The following is a 19765-nucleotide window of genomic DNA, read 5'->3' on the forward strand; positions in this document are numbered from 1 at the left end:
TAAAACTGTCCTGATGCAATTTGTGGAGGTTTCCGTTGAAGCTTTGCTGACATTGTCTTGATGAAAGAGAACCAGTTGGATTCAGAGGATCTTTGGTGAATGGAAGGTCTAGGCCGAGGCCTGGCACAAGCTTGGGGTTTCACAGAAGCTTCTAGCTTCTTACAGCATCATCTTGACATCAGCATTTGTCAGTAAAAAGGAAGAGAGAGTTGATCTTGTGATCAGTGAATATAAGGGGTGAAGATGTCATACCCTCTTAAAGTGTCTTAGCCAATAAGGAGTTGCCCCCTCGGAGGGAAGTTTTACGAGTCTTTGTTCTGTAGCAAGATATTAGCATAAGAAACTGGATTGGATGAATGAGAAAAGAATCTTCTAGATTCTTATAATACTAATGTTTCACAGAGTTAGTAACATGTAACATAAATTACTAAATAGGAAATGAAAGTTGGAGTCCGTAGCTACCAAAGTAATTTCAATTATCTATACATTTGCAACTCAGGAACATTAATACAAAATAGTTCAAAAGAGAGAAATAATACATAGAATAAAGCCTATAAAAGAAAAGTCATGAGATGGGAAAATCGGATACATGTTTATACATTTCCCAAGTGGTTATATAGAGAATACATAGGATTAAGAGAGTTTATTTGTCCTTCTCAGAAAGAGTGAAGTCAGAGTCACTAGTCTCTGCAGAATTCTTCCTTATTGTAAAAGGTCCAAGTAACATCTGTAACAGGACACCTATTCTGCCTGTGGTTTAGCTACATTTGGGATGCTGGTAGCAAGTTTAGGGGGATGGGTTCACAGAACTTTGATAGAGTGAGTTTATGGGTAATTCATTAAATACAATGAATAATTGTGTGGCTGATTGGTCCAGATGCTACACACAACACATGGAGGCACCTAGTCCAACACAAGGGCTGACCGAAGGGGCATGCACGTCATTGTAATGTTTGGTTGTTCTATTCCTAGTATTTTGAGTTTTTGAGTTTAAATAAAGAACGCTGCTGCATCAACATCCTGATTATATTCGTTTGTGCGGCAACCGTGACACACATACACACACACACACACACACACACACACACACACACACTATGGGTTGGATTAAAACTTAACAAAAGTAAAGACAAATTCAGATCTTATGAAGACTTCAGATGTCTTAACACTTGTGAAGATGTGACCCCAATCCCCTGCGAGGACCCCAAAACTCTGGATCAACATGCACCAGTGCTAATTTTTTTATATATATACTAATCATTTGTTAACATATTTTACTTCAATGAGCGCATTGTTTCTGCTAATAGATTGTTAGCTAACTGGGTGATTTGTATATGCATTTCTGAAATTACATAACTTGCACACCGTCACCTCTGATAACAGATTACTCTAAATTGTAGCGTTGACATGCATTTTCTGTAAAGCTGCTTTGAAATTATATATAGTGAAAATCACTATAAAAATGTATATTGAACTGAACAAATTTATGTACACTAAATCAGTATAAGATGTTTTGGAGCCAGAGAATCACCAGAAAGGTTTTGATGAAGTCTCATTCTTAAAACATCTAGCCTAAGCAACTGTTGTAAAACCATTAACACAAACACATTTAGGATGCACTCTTCCCCCAACAGGTTGACTCGCAAACACCTTCACGGTGAGTTAAATAAATGTTTTTCATTCTTTTGTCTTTTTAACAATGATCCTATCAATGTGTTTGGAAACACAGATACAGATGTTCATGAAAGAACATCTCCTAAACAACAACTTTTCTGGTGTGTGTGTGTGTGTGTGTAATGAGGACTCTTTGACTTGATGAATATTTCTGATTCTTTGTCTTGGGCACTAACTGTAGTGTTAAGGGATTTTATAGAACACATGATATGCCACTGCCCCCTTGTGGTTAGGTAGGGGAAGTGGTAAATCAGGCACTGGAATAAAGTCATGCTTTGAGAGCACACGTTGGACATGTCTCTCTGTGTTTATTAGTTAAGTAAGAGCTACTACTTAACTCTACATGGTGTCAGAAGACTTCAGTTTTTCAAGTCGGGTAAACATGAGATGTGATTTTGCCGATTTAACTGGAGAGAACTCACGTTAACTTTAATTTAGTTTCAAGTCTGAAGTTTAGCTAGCTTGCAAAACTAACGTGACTCGTAGTTAACGTTCGCGGCGAGAAGTAAAGAAAATGGAGCGATTCCAGATTCCCCCACCACCCAAGTTTGATTTCACAAAGCCAGAAGAGTGGCCCAAGTGGATTCGAAGGTTTGAGAGATTCCGGATTGCATCGGGTCTAGAGCTACAGCCAGATGAAAACCAGGTGAACACTTTAATCTATACTATGGGGGACGAGGCGGAAGATATCGTGACTTCACTTCGTATGACGGAGGAGGAGGCAAGTGTGTACACCACTGTCAAAGAGAAGCTAGAGGGACATTTCGTGGTGAGGAGAAATGTTATTTTTGAGCGGGCCAAATTCAACCAGAGACAGCAGGAACAAGGAGAAACTGTGGACAGTTTTATCACGGCACTCCACTGCTTGTCAGAACACTGCGGCTATGGACAGCTGCATGAGGAAATGGTCCGTGACAGACTTGTTGTAGGCTTGCGTGATAAAAAGCTGTCGGAGCAACTGCAGCTGGACTCGGAGCTAACGCTGGAGAGAGCGGTGACACGCGCGCGTCAGAGCGAAAGTGTGAGAAAACAACAGGATCTGTTGAAGAGTAACTTTAAGGCAGAGACCACAGACGTGGACAGCATTCAAACAAAACACAAGTTTGACAAAGGCAAAGCAAGACAGCAGAAAATGCAGGCTGGAACAAATGATAAAAGCAGTTATCAGACACAGCCAGGTAACCAGACACGATGCATGTGGTGTGGTAGAACACCAGCACACAGCAAAAATCAGTGCCCAGCTAGAGAAGTAGCATGTAACCGGTGTCAGAAAAAGGGTCACTATGCAAAGGTGTGCAGGTCAGGGGCTCTCAACGAAGTTAACACAGCAAAGTCAGATGAGGAGGAAATAGCTTTCCTAGGCACAGTCAGTTCAGATGGTGAACCATGGCTAATCAACCTTAAAGTGAATGAGCACACAGCTGTATTCAAAATAGATACAGGGGCAGACGTAACAGTGCTATCTGAAGATGTATTTCAGAAAGGGCAGTTTCCGGAGCTAGAGAGGGCAAAGAAAGTGCTGCAGGGTCCAGGTCTGACACCCATCAAGGTGAAGGGGAAGTTCACAGCCACCATAGGAACAGACAGTAAAAGCACCACACAGGAAGTGTATGTAGTCCCGGGTCTGAAGTTTAGCCTACTGGGACGTCCAGCTATCCAGGCATTAGGGCTAGTGGCTAGAGTAGACACAGTGGCACTGGATTCAGTCGAGAGAGTCAAGGAGCAGTTTCCCACACTGTTCAAAGGGCTAGGTAAGATGGAGGGTGAATACAAGATAGAGCTTAATGCAGACGCCAAACCATTCTCCATATCAACCCCACGACGAATCCCGCTGCCTCTCATGTCTAAAGTAAAAAAAGAACTCACGCGCATGGAAGAGATGGGGGTGATCTCAAGGGTTGAACAGCCCACAGACTGGTGCGCCGGTATGGTCACTGTCCCAAAGCCAGGCAAAGATGAGGTGCGCATCTGCGTGGATCTGACCAAATTGAATGAGTCAGTCAAGAGGGAGAGACATATGCTCCCGTCGGTCGAACACACACTTGGACAGCTAGAGGGCGCCAAAGTATTCTCAAAAATTGATGCAAACTCAGGGTTTTGGCAAATTCCCCTTGCCAAGGAGTCCGCTCTCCTCACAACATTCCTCACTCCCTTTGGGAGGTTTTGCTTTAACCGCCTCTGCTTCGGCATATCCTCAGCACCTGAACACTACCAGAAGAGAATGTCTCAGATACTGGAGGGACTCGACGGCGTCCTGTGCCAAATGGACGACGTGCTCGTGTACGGAGACACACAGACCCAGCACGACACACGACTGCTTGCGGTGCTGGGGAGGCTACAGGAGGCAGGTGTCACGTTGAGAGGTGAGAAATGTGAATTCTCAAAAGGCCATGTTAAATTTCTCGGACAGATCGTAGATGCAGCCGGCGTGAGAGCAGATCCTAACAAAGTGAGGGCAGTGACCGACATGGAGGAGCCTGAGGACGCGAGTGGAGTGAGACGATTCCTCGGGATGGTGAATCACCTGGGAAAGTACTTACCTCATCTGGCGGAAAAGACACAGCCACTCCGGGATCTGTTAAAGAAGCAAAACGTGTTTCAGTGGGGGCATGATCAACAAAGAGCATTCAACAGCATCAAAGAGGATCTGAGCACGCCACCAGGGCTGGCGCTCTACAACGCAAAAGCGGAGACGGTCGTCTCAGCTGACGCGTCATCATTTGGACTGGGAGCTGTGCTACTCCAGAGACAGAAGGATGGCCACCTCAAGCCAGTCGCGTATAGCTCCAGAGCACTAACAGACACTGAGAAAAGGTACGCACAGATTGAGAAAGAGGCTTTGGCAATCACATGGGCGTGCGAGCGTTTCTCAGACTTCCTGGTGGGCATTACATTCCACGTTGAAACGGACCACAAGCCTCTGGTTCCGTTACTAGGCTCCAGGAGCCTGGATGAGCTCCCGCCACGCATTCAGAGACTCAGAATGAGACTGATGGCTTTCAGTTTCTCCATCTCCCATGTGGCCGGCAAGAAGTTGGCCACGGCGGACGTGTTATCAAGGGCGCCATTGCGAGACAGAGGGCAGCTGGAGCAGGAAGAGGAAGTCAACCTGTATGTAAACATGATCATGTCAACCCTCCCAGCTACAGAAAAGAGGTTACAAGAAATAAGGGAACATCAAGATCATGATGAAATACTAAACCAAGTGAAAAGGTACTGTACTGAGGGCTGGCCAGACAGATCCACAATAGACAGAGCTTACCTACCGTACGCACATGTCGAGGAAGAGCTATCAGTGGAGAATGGCTTATTACTGAAAGGATGTAGACTAGTTATTCCCAAGCTGCTACAGACAGACATCCTTCAGAAACTGCACGCAGGACACCAAGGTATAGCAAAGTGTCGTGAAAGAGCCAAGCAATCTGTCTGGTGGCCGGGACTGTGTACACAGCTTCAGAAAGTGGTCGAGGGCTGCGACACATGTGCAAAAGAAAGAATCAACCCCAAAGAGCCACTGCTGCCTACAGAATTCCCTGATAGACCATGGGCAAAGGTGGGTGCTGACTTGTTTCAGTGGAATGATAACCAGTATCTATTGGTGGTAGACTACTTTTCCCGTTTCATTGAGGTAGCTAAACTCACATCTACAACCTCATTAGCTGTAGTGGAACATTGCAAGTCTATCTTCGCCAGGCATGGCATACCGTCCGAAGTCATGACAGATAACGGACCCCAGTTCTCGTCTGAATGCTTCACTCAGTTCGCAACACAGTGGGGGTTCACACACACAACGTCCAGCCCCAGATACGCTCAGAGCAACGGAGAGGCAGAGCGAGCTGTGCGGACAGTTAAAGGCCTCCTCCAGAAAGAAAAAGACCCATATCTGGCACTCATGGCTTACAGAGCCACACCACTCGCCAACGGGTACAGTCCGGCACAGCTGTCAATGGGCCGGCAGCTCAGAACAACAGTTCCGGTCACTCTGTCATCTCTCAACCCAGGCTGGACTGATATAACCAAACTCAAAGAGAAGGAACAGAAAAAGAGACTGAGATTGAGCTGGAACTTCAACAAAAGACACAGAGCTCATTATCTCACAAGACTGACACCAGGCGACCATGTCTGGGTAAAAGACACAAAGGAGAAGGGGACAGTGATAAGACAGGCGGAAGCACCAAGGTCATATGTCATTGACACTCCCAGAGGGAACCTGCGCCGAAACCGAAACCACCTTGTCTCTACAGCAGTGGCGCCAGTAGCGCAGACTATCCTACCAGAGCCAGAGCAATCTACTGGTCAGCCAGTGAGGTCAGATCATGCAGAGCAGGGGCCAGTTCAACCGTGCAGTCCTGAACCTCCGGCACGTTACCCTGCAAGAGAGAGACGACCTCCAGGGTACCTGAAGGACTTTGTGGCTAAATAGCAGGTACCCCTGGAGAAACTGAGTGATTTCTACGGGGCAGAATAAACCCCCACACTCAGCAGAAGGATTGGGCAGTCTACCCCACCTTCTTAGTTCAGATTTTCAGTTAATGTTCATTTGCTTATTGTTCTTACGATACCATTTGATTTAAAGTTCTCCAGGAATATTTGAGAAAAAGACAATGGGTTATGTTGCCTTATGCATAGTGCAACAGTTTGAATTGGGAACAGTTAATTTTTGATATAGTCTGTTGCAGTACAGAGGGGTTAGTTTAATCTTGAGTTATTTATCAGTACAACTGATCTTAGAAAGGGGGATGTAGTGTTAAGGGATTTTATAGAACACATGATATGCCACTGCCCCCTTGTGGTTAGGTAGGGGAAGTGGTAAATCAGGCACTGGAATAAAGTCATGCTTTGAGAGCACACGTTGGACATGTCTCTCTGTGTTTATTAGTTAAGTAAGAGCTACTACTTAACTCTACACTAACAACTAACATAAACCTAACAGCACTGATTTTGACACTGAGGTGTAAAACTTGCTTGGGTGACTTTCACCCCCACAATCAAGGAAAAACATGGCCACCATCAGCTCCCAACAGACTGAAAGACATACAAATGCCAATCTGGGGTGAGATATAACCCCCATAAATATACCCATATATCTAAATATAAATCCAACTAAACCTATATCTTATTGACACTCGTGACCTGCCAATCAGGGGGACAACACCCATAAATTCAGCCATATGCTGCGTTCACGCCACCATGTATTTACCGGAATCTTGAAATAACAACACGTGACGTTATATTTGGAGCCGTTCACGTCCTTTTGGTCCTTGGACTGGGAATTATGCGTTTCCATGGCACCACTATCAACACCTAAATGAATCTACAGCGGGTCAGGTGGTACAGCGGTCACGTGTTACATCTGGGAGCTTTCAGAAAATTTCCAGCTTACAAGCTGTAACTACGATCTCTACGAGGACGTGAACGCTTTTTACAAGCTAGAATCTCATAACTACAGGAATTACGAGGCCGCGTGAACGCACCTTTAAAAACAGCCACTGACAACCACTGGCCTGCCAATCAAGGGTGACAGCACTCATTAAAAAATATTTGACAACCACTGACCAGTCAGTTTGAGTGACAACACACAGAAATTAAGGTCATAAATTAAGGCTATAAATCATCATTCTGACACATAGTGTAGAATAATCTACTTACATGAAATAGCATGAGCCCTCCTCCTTTGTTATTGTGTTTCAGTGGAAACAGGCTGAATGGAGATTGGTTACATTCCTCACATTTAATACAGATTCAGGAATATGAATGATTACCTGATTCAGCAGTAATGAGGGAGCAGGAGATAAGGCACAGGATAGAATCAAGACTCAGGTCAGGTAATAATCCTATCAACTACAACTCAATAGCTATGTTTCCATCCGCCTATTTTTAATGCGCATTTTGAGATATCGCATTAAAAAATGCTGGATGGAAAGCCAAGATGTGCATAAATTAAAAAGCGTGCATAAAAAACTTGTGCGCTCAAATGAGTAGGACACATTGAGTAGAAACACGAAAACATGCGCATAAACTATGATGAAAACACGTTTACTGAAAAAATTCCTTGATGTGCTTCAAAAAAGACATGTGACTTTGCAATGTAACAGCATAACTGGACCAACCAGCGGACTGATCTCGTACAGCATCTGAAATACTGTTTTTGGTCATTCTGTAATGCCTGAGCAAAGTCTGTTGTTAAAGTGGTTCGGATTAATTCTCACGATTGCATTCACAAATACCAGCATCTGAATGCAAGATAACATGACAGTGTTTATTGTTTTTCATCTGCACGCTCAGAGGTGTTTTTGTTTTATAATCATTTATGATGAAAATTATTATATACAGTGGCTTCTACTGCAGAAACTTACATTTTTCTTAGTGATATTTAGCTCCAGTGTATCAGGAAGTGATGTTTTTTTTCTCTTTGACTCGCTGGATTGAAACAGTGCTTTATTCACAAATGTTTTATGTGATATTCAAAATTTGCACATAAGTTAAATACGCAACTTTGAAAGGAAACATAGCTAATGTATTATCAATGTCACATTTATCAAGAGGATGCTTCTCTTTTTTTTAATTGTCCATCCTCATCTGCCTTCTTCCCTATTAAAGGAAAGGCGGCAAGGTGCTCTGCAACCATTCTGTAATGCAATACTTGGGCCATGTGTTAAGTATTACATTCTTGCTTTTTCAAACTTCAATGGCTGTTTTTCAACCATTTTTCAACAGACTTGCTAAAATCATAAAGGCCTACCCTTAAACCCAGCCCCCAGTGGATTAGAGAAAATCGGGTAAAAGCCTATGGTGGCTTGAAAATGCTCCACTGATTGGGAAACACCCACTAGTCTTCTGCAGAGATGCATCAACTACAAATCACTGTTAGTTAAATGTCACTGTCTCCACCTATGCGTGCTGTTGGCTTTCATCAAAAATTCAATGCTAATCCAACACAATTTGAACATTTGAAATGCCAGTCTCAACCAAAATAATGGTTTTGATCAAAACTCAACATTCTATCAATGTCACCATGCTATCTGAGGTATTACTAGCACAGATGTAAGCATGAGGATTGTTATGCTAAATTGCAACCCGATCTCTCTAATTTGATTAACTGGTAGCCTATTGGAGCCTCACACAGTGTCTCATAAAAGTTATTCAGCAAACAAACATAATGATAAACCTTAAATATTTACTTCAAATATGACGTTTTGCTATCTTGGAACCATATTCTCTTATTCTTGGCTCGTCCTTGACAAAAAAAAAAAAAACTTCGACAAGAGGAAAAAATAGATGTCAATCAGCATCAGCAACTGCCAGTGGTGAATAAAATGTTACACCCCTCTGGCTTCGTCACTGTTGCTTGGCACCATATTGCTGCTTGCATCTTTAATTTATATCAGATTTCTTCAGTATTAACTCTTTCCCCACCATTGACGGAAGTTTCCATCATTTGTGATAAAACACTTCCCCGCCATTGATAAGAATTTTCGGCTTTCCACTGTCATATGGTGGGGGCGCTATTACACATCTTCTGAAAGAGTACTGAATCTCCTGATCAAAACACAGGTGAAAAAGCAGAAACAAACAATATCATATGTAACCCGGTGAAACAAATAGGTTTATTTACATTATAATGTATTTTATTTTAATTTTATTTTTATTCTGCTTCAGTTTAGTGTTTTCATGTGTATGTATATAGTTATATGTTTATCTACATTATTATTTAACATTTAATGCATGCTCACGTATCACGTGGTGGGGGAAAAGGAAGGGCGTGGTTGCGAAGTGGAGGAAGGAGAACGGAGAGACGATAGGAGGAAGATTGCGCATTATGTTAGTTGAATAAAAGGATATTCTACACGAAAATCCCGATATTTAAAGTGAATCCATCATCTGTGAGTTGTTGTTTTGCCAATAAGAACTTTATTTAGCAGTTATTAGTGATAAGCACGGATTACACCATGTGCTCGTGTGGTGACTAGCACGAGCCGTATTGTCATTCAGTGGTTCGGAGGTGAACCAGATAGCGCTCCGGGTGACCGGAAAAGCCCGGAGTTCTTCTGGTGAGGAGGGACATATCGTCATAGCAGATAACGCTCTGGGTGACCGGAAAAGCCCGGAGTTCCTCTGTTGCTGCGTGGGAGGGCTGGCAGTAATCGCGCGAGCCGAAGCCACAACGTTTCCCTTTCGAAGGGAACTCAACTCTGCGTTTGCCAAAACGCTATGGGGAACGTCACGTGACTCGGTGTCTGAAAGCCAACTATCCAATAACTCCAATGCTCATTGGCCAGCGACAGCCTATGACGTCATAGGGGCACGACCTGGATGTATAAAAGCGTGCCCGCGGGAGCAGTCATTATCTTTCGTCTTTCAGGGACTGCCTGTGTCTTGCCACTGTCTGTGTTTCTCCATTTACTGTGAATAAAAAAATCTTGAAATTGCTACTATGTCTGAGGACAAAGGTAAGAGTTTTAGGAAGTGTGCGGATCCTTGTCCGAGGTTTCTGACTCCGGAGGATCCTCACACCCTATGCGTTCTATGTCTGGGAGAAGAGCACGCACAGTCAGCGTTTGAGGACACTGGCTGTGAGTTGTGTGAGCGTTTTCCCATGAAAACGCTCCGTTCCCGCCTGGCTCTTTTCTCAAGGGGAGAGATGTCAACACCTGCTCCCGGTGGATCTGGTCCTGCTCGTGCTGAGGCCGAGCGGCGGCTGCATTCATGGGGTTCGCAGGTGGAGCTCGCCGCTAAGTTTGAGAGAGGTGTCACGGTCTCTCAACCCCGGCTGGCGGGGATGAGCTTTTGGATGACGATGATGCCATCTCCTTGACATCATCGGATCCGGGAGCGAGTGCTCTTCTGGCTGAGAGCCCCCGAGAGCAGGAGTTGGCTATGGAAGAGGGAGAAGTGGTCGAGGTTGCCTCTTTTTCTTCCAAGCCTCCCTGTCCAGCATATGTGGAATTATTGGAGGTTGTGGAACGCGCCACAGGCAGACTGCAGCTGCCATGGGAGAGCGTCAGGAGAGAACCCGTTCATGGCAGGTTGGATGAATGGTTCCTCTCCGACCACAACCCTATAATTCATGTGAGCCTTCCATTCCTTCCTGACCTACATGTTGAGGTTGGGAAGGCATGGAAGAGAACCCATACTCGGCTAGGATTCATCTGCATCAGCGGGGGAATTTCGCTGATGTGGAGGATTTGGGCCAGCATGGGTATGTGTCGATGCCTCCCATTGACGAGACGCTTGCTAACTATCTCGTCACGGGTAGCGCGCCGACACTGAAAGCTCCGGTTCTGCCGTCCAGACCCCTTAAGATGACATCACGTCTGAACGGCAGAGCATATGCTGCTGCGGGCCAGGCTGGTGCTGCTTTGCACACAATGGCGGTGTTGCAAGCATACCAGGCTGACCTGCTGAAGGACCTGGATCAGGGTTTGTCCCCGATGCGGTGGCTGAGCTGCGCAAAACCACGGATCTCGCTCTCCGTGCCACTAAGCAAACGGCCGCCTCGATTGGAAGATCGATGGCGGCTATGGTGGCTACGGAGAGGCACCTATGGTTAACCATGGCGGACATCGGGGAGAAAGAAAAGGGCTCTCTCCTCGATGCCCCGGTCTCGCCATCTGAACTTTTCGGCGGTTCCGTTGAGGCGGTAGTTGGAAAGTTCAGAGAGGCGAGGGCGCGCTCAGCGGCGTTTAAGAAATGCATTCCGCTCAGGTCCGATTCTGGGCCCATACAACCGTGAGGCTCTGGTCCGCCTCGAGCCGAGGCTCAGAGGCAGGGCCAGAGATCCAGTGTCGCCGCTCGAGCTCCTCCTCCACCACGGAGTAAGTCTCAGAAGCGGCGGGATGCAAAGAAAAGGAGAGGTGATCTGAGGGAGGTGATCAATCGGCGGCGTGATCAATACCGCTGATTGATCCCCTCTCTCGGCGAGGGAAGATTTTTACTTTCCTTCGCCCCTTTTCTTCGTCCTCCTGGGATATGTTTTTAATTCTAAACTGTGCACGTTCAGGATAACACCTTTGAACAGTCAGGCCAGTGGCCGGCCCATGATGAAGTTTTTTCTGAAGGCCCGCCTTCTGGCTTGATAGTGAAAAGGTTCAGGCCTCCTTTTTAGTTTACATGTTGGCACAGATTGTGTTTTTCTGTGCGGCTTAGGATGAGATGACAGTAGTGAAACCTTACTGAGGTTTGGTTTAGCCTATTGTTGCCTCTCTGAGTCGATGATTCTAGTTGAGCTAAGAGCCACCTAGCACCTAGGTTGGATCTTTATGCTCCTGGAAACAGCCACGAGACTTACGCCATGTGTCCTGGAGGATGCTAAGCCTGCGGGCCGCCTTTTTTGGACACACTGGTGTTTGTTTAGGTGTATTTCTCTCTGAGAACTAGTCATATACACTTTCGCTGGTGTAACGATGTAGCGGTTCGTACAGTTATTACTCAATTTATGGATGAAATATGAATATAATAATTCATAAGGTTTTATGAATAAATTATGATTCATATATCGACCCAACGGGGAATTAAACATATATTGTGAATCAATTACAATGAATTATAATCCATTACATATATGATTAGTTCTGGTTTAATAATTATTTAGAGAAACTGTTCGTTTGTCCAGCAAACTAAGCCCCTCACAGAATATTATAAACGGAGTTATTCTCTGGCCAAGAGAATATTCCTATTATAGCATCAAAACATAAAGCGATCGAAAAAACGTTAAAGTGACTTGGTCTTCAGTTGAAAGAACAAACAGAACAATCGAGCGTGAATAACGTTTTAATATATGCAAACTACGAATACAGAGGTTATACGTCTAAATATATATACAAGAATATACACACCTATGTACAAGAGTGGAAGTAGAGAAGGAAAGAGAGAAGGCAAGTAGCAAACTCACAAACAGTCCTAAGCCAGCACGGAAATCAGTTTCATCATCTAAGATTGAGAAACGGCAGTATACTTGCATTGGTTGTGCGTGTCGAATTTCGGGTTAGCGCCGGTGCAGTTCGTTGGCTTCCTCCGTTCCGCGGGAAGGTTTGAACTGAGGACTTGAGAGTGAGTTTCGCTGGAAGATGGCGGTCCCGAAGCTGAGCGCGATGGCAGCGCGTGGTCACCGGAGATGTCCGGGAAAGACGTGCACAAGGTGCTCGTGAGACAATCGGGAGAGAACACACAGGAGAATCTTGGTGTTCCTTTTTATGACAGATAGGCCGACACACCTCCTTGAGGTGGAATGGCCAATGACATTGATGCAAAGTTGGCGGGCAAGCTCTTTCTTTGTCTGGTCTCCTAGATGAATTTGCATACTTAATGACTATCAGATCGGATTTCGAAATGGAGTACATTCTTCACAGTATCATTAAACACATAGAAAAATGCATTTGTCCGCTATGTGACAGATCTCAGTGAATAGCTCAGGTCCGGAGCTTTACGGAGAGATCAAACTCGATACATCAGAAATGCATACAAAAGAAGTTATGGTTTACAGACAGAATTCTATCATTAAAATGCACACTAGCACAAATACACTAATTTAAACACTAGGAAACATGCATACGCTTCAAAATACAGGATGGGTATATGTTGGCATAATTGTATCTTACATACACAGTCAAAAATGTATGTTTGTGTGTTTCTGTATGTGTCTGTGTGTGTGTTTTTGTGTGTGCCTGTGTGTGTGGGTGTTGGAATGTGGATCTGGTCCGTAGTCCACATGAGGGGCCCCTTTGATGTCCTAAGAGCAAGGAAATTGGGCCTCCTGTGTTACCTCGGAGGGCAACAAAGGTGTCAAGTGGGCTCATCTTTAGCAGACTGTTCGGAGCCGATTTAATGATTAACGAACACAGTTCATCAGGTTAAAAGCGTTCTGAAAACTCCAACGTTTATTGATTATCCTGATACATGTGCATATGCTACACTGGCCAGGGGCCCAAGTGGTAGATCCAACCTCCTCTTTTTCGGGTTGTTTACCTGGCTTGGGACCTAAACACTACCACGAGCTGATGCCACGTGTCTATTGAGGTTATAGGCCTTCCAGGCCTTCCTTAATATGTGTTGGTGTACGCTGTACTCCTCTTGCTTAAAGAGTAAAAAAGTGTTTTTTACTGAGTACACTGCTTGTCGGATTGTGTTGGGTGGATTATCAAGGAGCACTGTGCAGCTTTCCTTTGCTGCCATGGAAGTTATCTGTCTCTGCACGTTAGACAGGTGTTCAGAAGGGCGTTTTACCATAAACGGGCCGTTTTCTGAAGTGTACTTCTGTTTTTATATATATAAAACTGTTGTCATGTTGTAAGTCCCTCTCGGGCCTCCATGGTTATGTGCTCTTGGCATAGTCTACCTGTTAGGTGAGCTCTGCGCTTCCCATGTGGGGTTAGGTTTGTAATAGTGCTTTGCTCCCTAAGCTGATTATGATGGTCAGGCCTTCATCAGGCCCCATCTTAAAAATCAGCCCCAGGCTGGTTTGTGCTCCCCTTTTCAGGGTTTCTCAGCGCACAGCCTCCTCAGTGCATTAATTAAGCACTGGGTAGATCCTAGGTGAGCGGATTATCTCCCCTCGATATGAGGGTTCATAGCATTCAGGTGAGTTCTGCTCTCCAGGATGCCTGTCTCTACGCGTGGGTCTGAGCTGGTTTCTGCCTTCCTGCAGTCACTCTTACCTACTGTCTTTTTCAAGAATGCGTTCTAGAGGCTCTGTATTCAGACAGGGTTGGCCTGGACTAAGTCTGTTCCCCTAGAAGACCAGGTCGGCCTCCCTGGTGGCAATGAGGGTGACCCTGTTCCCCTCAAGAGTGGCTGGCCAAGGTTCCCTTTGGTTCCTTGGCCACATTCCCTTAAAGGGACCACTTTTTCCTTCGGGAAAGTGGGTCCCGGATGCCTTAGCGATTTCTTTAGGCTCTATTTGTTAAAAGAGAAAGGTAGAAGCCTTTTGGAAGTTCAGCTTGGGCTGTTGGCCAAAGGGAATGCTGTCACTGACAGCCTGGTGTGACCCGAGGGGGAGTTGCTGAGCAGTTCGAGAACTGCTTTGAGACCTTTGTCTCAGCCATATTTTTGGCAGGCACTCTCCTCAATCATGGCGGCGTGGGTATATCGTTCCCCATAGCGTTTTGGCAAACGCAGAGTTGAGTTCCCTTCGAAAGGGAACGTCTCAGGTTACCTATGTAACCATGGTTCCCTGAGAACAGGGAACGAGACTCTGCGTTTCCTTGCCATGTTTCAGGCGGCCTGCTGGGCAGTCCCTTCAAGACGATGGATAATGACTACTCCCGCGGGCGCGCTTTTATACATCCGGGTCGCGTCCCTATGACGTCATAGGCTGTCGCCGGCCAATGAGCATTGGAGTTATTGGATAGTTGGCTTTCAGACACCGAGTCACGTGACGTTCCCCATAGCGTTTTGGCAAACGCAGAGTCTCGTTCCCTGTTCTCAGGGAACCATGGTTACATAGGTAACCTGAGACGTTCTTCATATTGCGGGACTCATCTCGTTCTGGAAAACATCAGGCCTGCAACGTAGGGTGGATGTGTGAGTGAGAACGTGAATGTGGGCCCACTTAAGTGAGTTTTGTTACTGAAATTAGTGTGTGTTTCATTGGGTTTAATCTATAATCGTAAGATTGTGTTTTTTGAGTTGTAAATTTATACATTTGCCAATTTAATTCCTTGAAGTGTGTGTTAACACCTGTAAACATTTGGTTTATTTTATTTTATACTGTCATTTAAAAGGATTGAATTGTAAAACTTATATATATATATATATATATATATATTTTTTTTTTTTTATTGCTTTACTGAATTAATTCAGTTATCTAAATAGAGATTTATAAAACAAATACACATACAACCCATATTGGACTTTATAGTCTTTATTGCTGCTGAAAGGAAGAAAAAGATTTTATTTGAATAAGATTATACCAGAGCCGTTGGAAAAACAGAGTTGCGACACTCCCATAGACCTCCATAGGAACTTTGGAATGCGGAAGTAACACGCGTCGTGGAGCAGCTGATAGTTCCAAACACTGATAGTTCCAGTGCTGAACTCCATTCATTTTCAGTGATTCTGATGTTCGCTCGCTGGTAAGTTGATGAAATTACTGCATTTTTGACATTTGAACGCATTACCTGACCTCTCATGAATCTAGTCAATAGTTGTATTTTATGAAATCAGCTTTAGTTAATGTTTATTGTAAGTTAAACGTTAGTTAAAGGTGCCATGGCATGAAAATTTCATTTTATGAGGTTTTTTAACATTAATATTAGTCCCCCTAGCCTGTATATGGTCCCAAAGTGGCTAGAAAAGGCGATGAGTGTAAACCGAGCAATTGGTATTTTGCTTTGCACTTGAGAAAATGAAAGCTCAGACGACCCAATCTGGAATCTTCCCCATATGTCGTCATAAGGGGAAAGGTTACCTCCCCTTTCTCTGCTTTGCCCGCCCATGAGAAAATGAGCTACTAAAGACAGTGAGAGCCTGTGAGGCGAGCGCAATGTTTTTTTCCCTCGAGAGATATCATGGCTTGCAAACGAGTGAAGCATATGGCAGTTGCTCAGTGTCTGGATGTACAAATGAACACCGAGGTATTTATTTAGTTCCTTTATCTGAACCAGGGTTCTAAATTAACTCCTGTAACTGTATGTGCGGTCAATCACAAGGAAAGCACGAGCCTTTTCTCATTAGAGTTGCCAGATCTGGCTAAAAAAAAAATCAGCAAACTAGAATAAGCCCATTAACCTATATAAATCCAAATGCTTTATGCTGAAAATAAGACCAAAATATCGCGATCATGTCTGCACACTTTAATAACCCCATAAAGCCGTTCGCTTTATGAGACGAGCTTAAACAACAAGTCCAAATACGCATTAAATGAGTGACAATGGCAACACACAAAGAGCGCGCTCTGTGTGAAACAGGCTTTACAAGCATAAACAAAACACGACGCCTCCGTCGAATGTGTATCTTTAGTGTGTCACATTGCTGAAAATAACGAGTGTTTTGTCACTTTACTTTGGTCACGATAACAGATACCAAACACGAGAGATGCCAGAACGTCGCTATGGTTTCCAAGCTGTCAATCATCGCGAGTAAAGTTTGTTGTTTGGATAACCGTTCTGCTGTTGGTGTTATGCGCACACGATATCCTCATTTTCAGATTGCAGATCTTGATGTAATTGTAATAAGAAAGATTGTAAAAACTTTTAAGATATATGAAATATAAAATATGTAAATAAATAAATAAATGATGTTGGCATGGTAGTTTCCATAACGGCACCTATCAAAAATGGTATTTGTAATAATGGCAGAGGTCTGACTAATATAGTGGCGCTGGTTAGTGTCTATAGCTAATAATTATATATAATCAGAGCAACATGAAAAGCCAACAATGTAGGCTAGCATTAGCTACATGATAATAACTGCAGCAGCATACATAAACAAACAGACAAACCAACTAAAGTAGAATCATGATTTGGATTACGTGTCAAACTGCCAACGGCTGAAATCACGTGACTTTGGCGCTCCGAACAGCTGATTCGTCACACTGATTCATAATGCTCCGAAGCTTCCTGAAGCGGTGTTTTGAAATCGGCCATCACTATATAAGTCATTATTTTGTTTTTTTTGGCGCACCAAAAATATTCTCGCCGCTTTATAATATTAATCACTGAACTCACATGAACTGATTTAAAAATGTTTTTAGTACATTAATGGATCTTGAGAGAGGAAATTACATTACATTGCTGTCTATCCAGGCCTCACTGAGCCATCGGATTTCATCAAAAATATCTTAATTTGTGTTCTGAAGATGAACGAAGGTCTTACGGGTGTGGAACAACATGAGGGTGAGTAATTAATGACAGAATTTTCATTTTTGGGTGAACTAACACTTTATGATGCATTTTGGTTGATCGGATCACAAGTGGACGAGGGAGACACATACACGAGACCACATGAGCGTTTACACTATGAAAGCAGTCTGGTCAGATGCATTTTCGACTACTTCTGGAAGTGGTCGAAAGTGGACAAACTCAAACCATTTTAGACCCTGTTTACACCTGTATTTAGTGTCATCCACTTGTGATCCGATCAGCCAAAACTCATCTTAATAACAGGTGGAAACAGTCCCACAGTCTGCTTCTGGCAGTGGAATGCTCTCACCAAAAAATCCAAGTAACTATAGCATTACTTATAGTGTGGAGTTTGAATGCTTTTGTTATTAATGTATTGTAAGGACCTTAGGTCATTTATTAGCTCAATTAAGTATAAAGAATTAAGTTACAGGGAATAAGAATCGAATCAAATGTAATTGATTCACTGTAAATGATTCAGAATTAATATTTAACACTTCATCAATTATTCGTCCAGTGAAAAATTGAGGTTAAAGTATTCTACCAATTCTGGATAAAATATTATTCTGTGGCCAACAGTAACAATATTTTATTATGATTATTATAAGCAAGAGGTAACTTGATCTTTTAAGTTTAAGGCAGTAATTTGACACACAGCACGAGAAACTCGTATGTGAAAATCAAAACAAGATTTATTGACTACTTCTAATGATTACAGGAAACTAAGACTAAACACACACACACATTCATACGCACACACACACACATTCACGGAGTTGATATGAGTTATGACGGAAGTCCCAAATACTAACTAAACATCACAACCTGAGGAAAATCACAAAAGCAGAGCTTTGGCTTGATTCTTTAGGTTTAAAGGAGTTTCACCAGTTTCCAGCAAGAGAGAGAGAAGTTTGCTTGTACCTGCGTTTGCTCTGACAGCTGAGGTAATCGGGTTGTTCCGTGACTCGTGTGCAGCGGAATCCCGTTTTGGATTGGCTGTCTTTCAGGTGACGTCTTCTCGGGAAAGCCCTTCGTTGGGTTGCGCGGAAGCTTTGAAGGACGTTGCCGGCTGGTGCAACGCGCTGTTCTGAGCGTCTGGCTTGAGCGGCTCTCTTCTTGGGAGACTTTGGTCAGATATTTCACAGAGTGTTTTGGCGTCTGGATGTGACGGCTGTTGAATGGTCAGCGGCGCGGCTTGTGGTTGAAGTCGGCGACTGTTAGATGGAAAATCAGCCCCGGTCAATCAGTTCTCAGCTTCTTCTTTTCAGCATGACCCAAGCAACTTTTCAGCCATGGTCAAAGTAGCGGTGCTTCAGCTACTGGTTTTCAACTCCGACTTCGACAACGACTTCGAGCATTTCGACCGACTTTTGACCGATTTCTGACAACTAGCTATTGGGAAAGCATAGTTTTAAAGGGGCAAGTTGGCTCCATCCTTCAGATGCGATCCTCCAATGAGACGTTGCTATATGGAGCTTAGACACGCCTCGTCTATTGTCTATTGATCACATCGCGTGATATCTGCAGAACATTCTCCTGTTTTATTAACAACTTTATAACGTTTCTTAATATTTTCCTGATACTGAATTTCAATGTTTCATTCACACAGAATTACAGAGAATTATAAACTCTGTATTTAGAACTCAAACATGACACACTTCTTACACACATATTACTAGACTGACCTAATTAAACAATGATTATAAGAGAAAGAAGATGCATACAGGAATACAAACATATAATGCATTGAATCCAACATGTTAGTAATCACATCATAGCAAGTGTTATTCTGGATATAGTTAATACTTTAAATAATCGACAATTGTGCCTTTTGAGATTCAAGATTGAGTCCTTAAGCATAGTTTAAACTTTGACCGGAGTCACGAGTGACCGGGTCAAAATGGATTGCTCAACACAAAGGAGGTATAGATAGGACAGATTCGTCTTTAAATCCGTTGATTTAGGTGTTTTCCTGTTCCGTCCGATAATACAAGAGGGTTTTGTGAGAGAATCAATAGATTTAATGTGATCAGACCCACGTGATAGGTTCTGATTAGTTTATTGCTGATGAGCTAAGAAGTCCTTTAGACAGAGTCCTTTGTTAAGAGAAGTCACGTCATCACTTCTGTTAAGGCTAGGTGTTTCCTGTCAGGAAATGGATCTTTTGGACCAAATGAAGCTTTGTTCAATCATGTTGTTCATTGATAAAGTCATTGGTAAGTTCTGTCGAGCGAGGCCCTACAGTATGGATAAGC

At 43.6% G+C, this 19765-nt stretch overlaps 1 protein-coding gene across 6 annotated transcripts in view; it reads left to right on the forward strand.

The window, feature by feature from the left end:
• The window catches only part of LOC125268080 (stonustoxin subunit alpha-like), a 69903-nt gene that overhangs the window by 13150 nt on the left and 36988 nt on the right, over positions 1-19765 (forward strand). For 3 of the 6 annotated variants that reach the window (XM_048190189.1, XM_048190188.1, XM_048190183.1), the window contains exon 4: positions 1635-1657. The exons of 2 other annotated variants lie outside the window; for them this stretch is intronic. In XM_048190189.1, the coding sequence (XP_048046146.1) occupies positions 1635-1657 (23 nt within the window). Of the gene's footprint in view, positions 1-1634; positions 1658-17534; positions 17833-19765 lie in introns of those variants that run through there. One more of the 6 variants, XM_048190186.1, reaches the window with a different exon arrangement.

Source organism: Megalobrama amblycephala, linkage group LG5 (genome assembly GCF_018812025.1).
Source record: "Megalobrama amblycephala isolate DHTTF-2021 linkage group LG5, ASM1881202v1, whole genome shotgun sequence".
NCBI classification, from domain to species: domain Eukaryota; kingdom Metazoa; phylum Chordata; class Actinopteri; order Cypriniformes; family Xenocyprididae; genus Megalobrama; species Megalobrama amblycephala.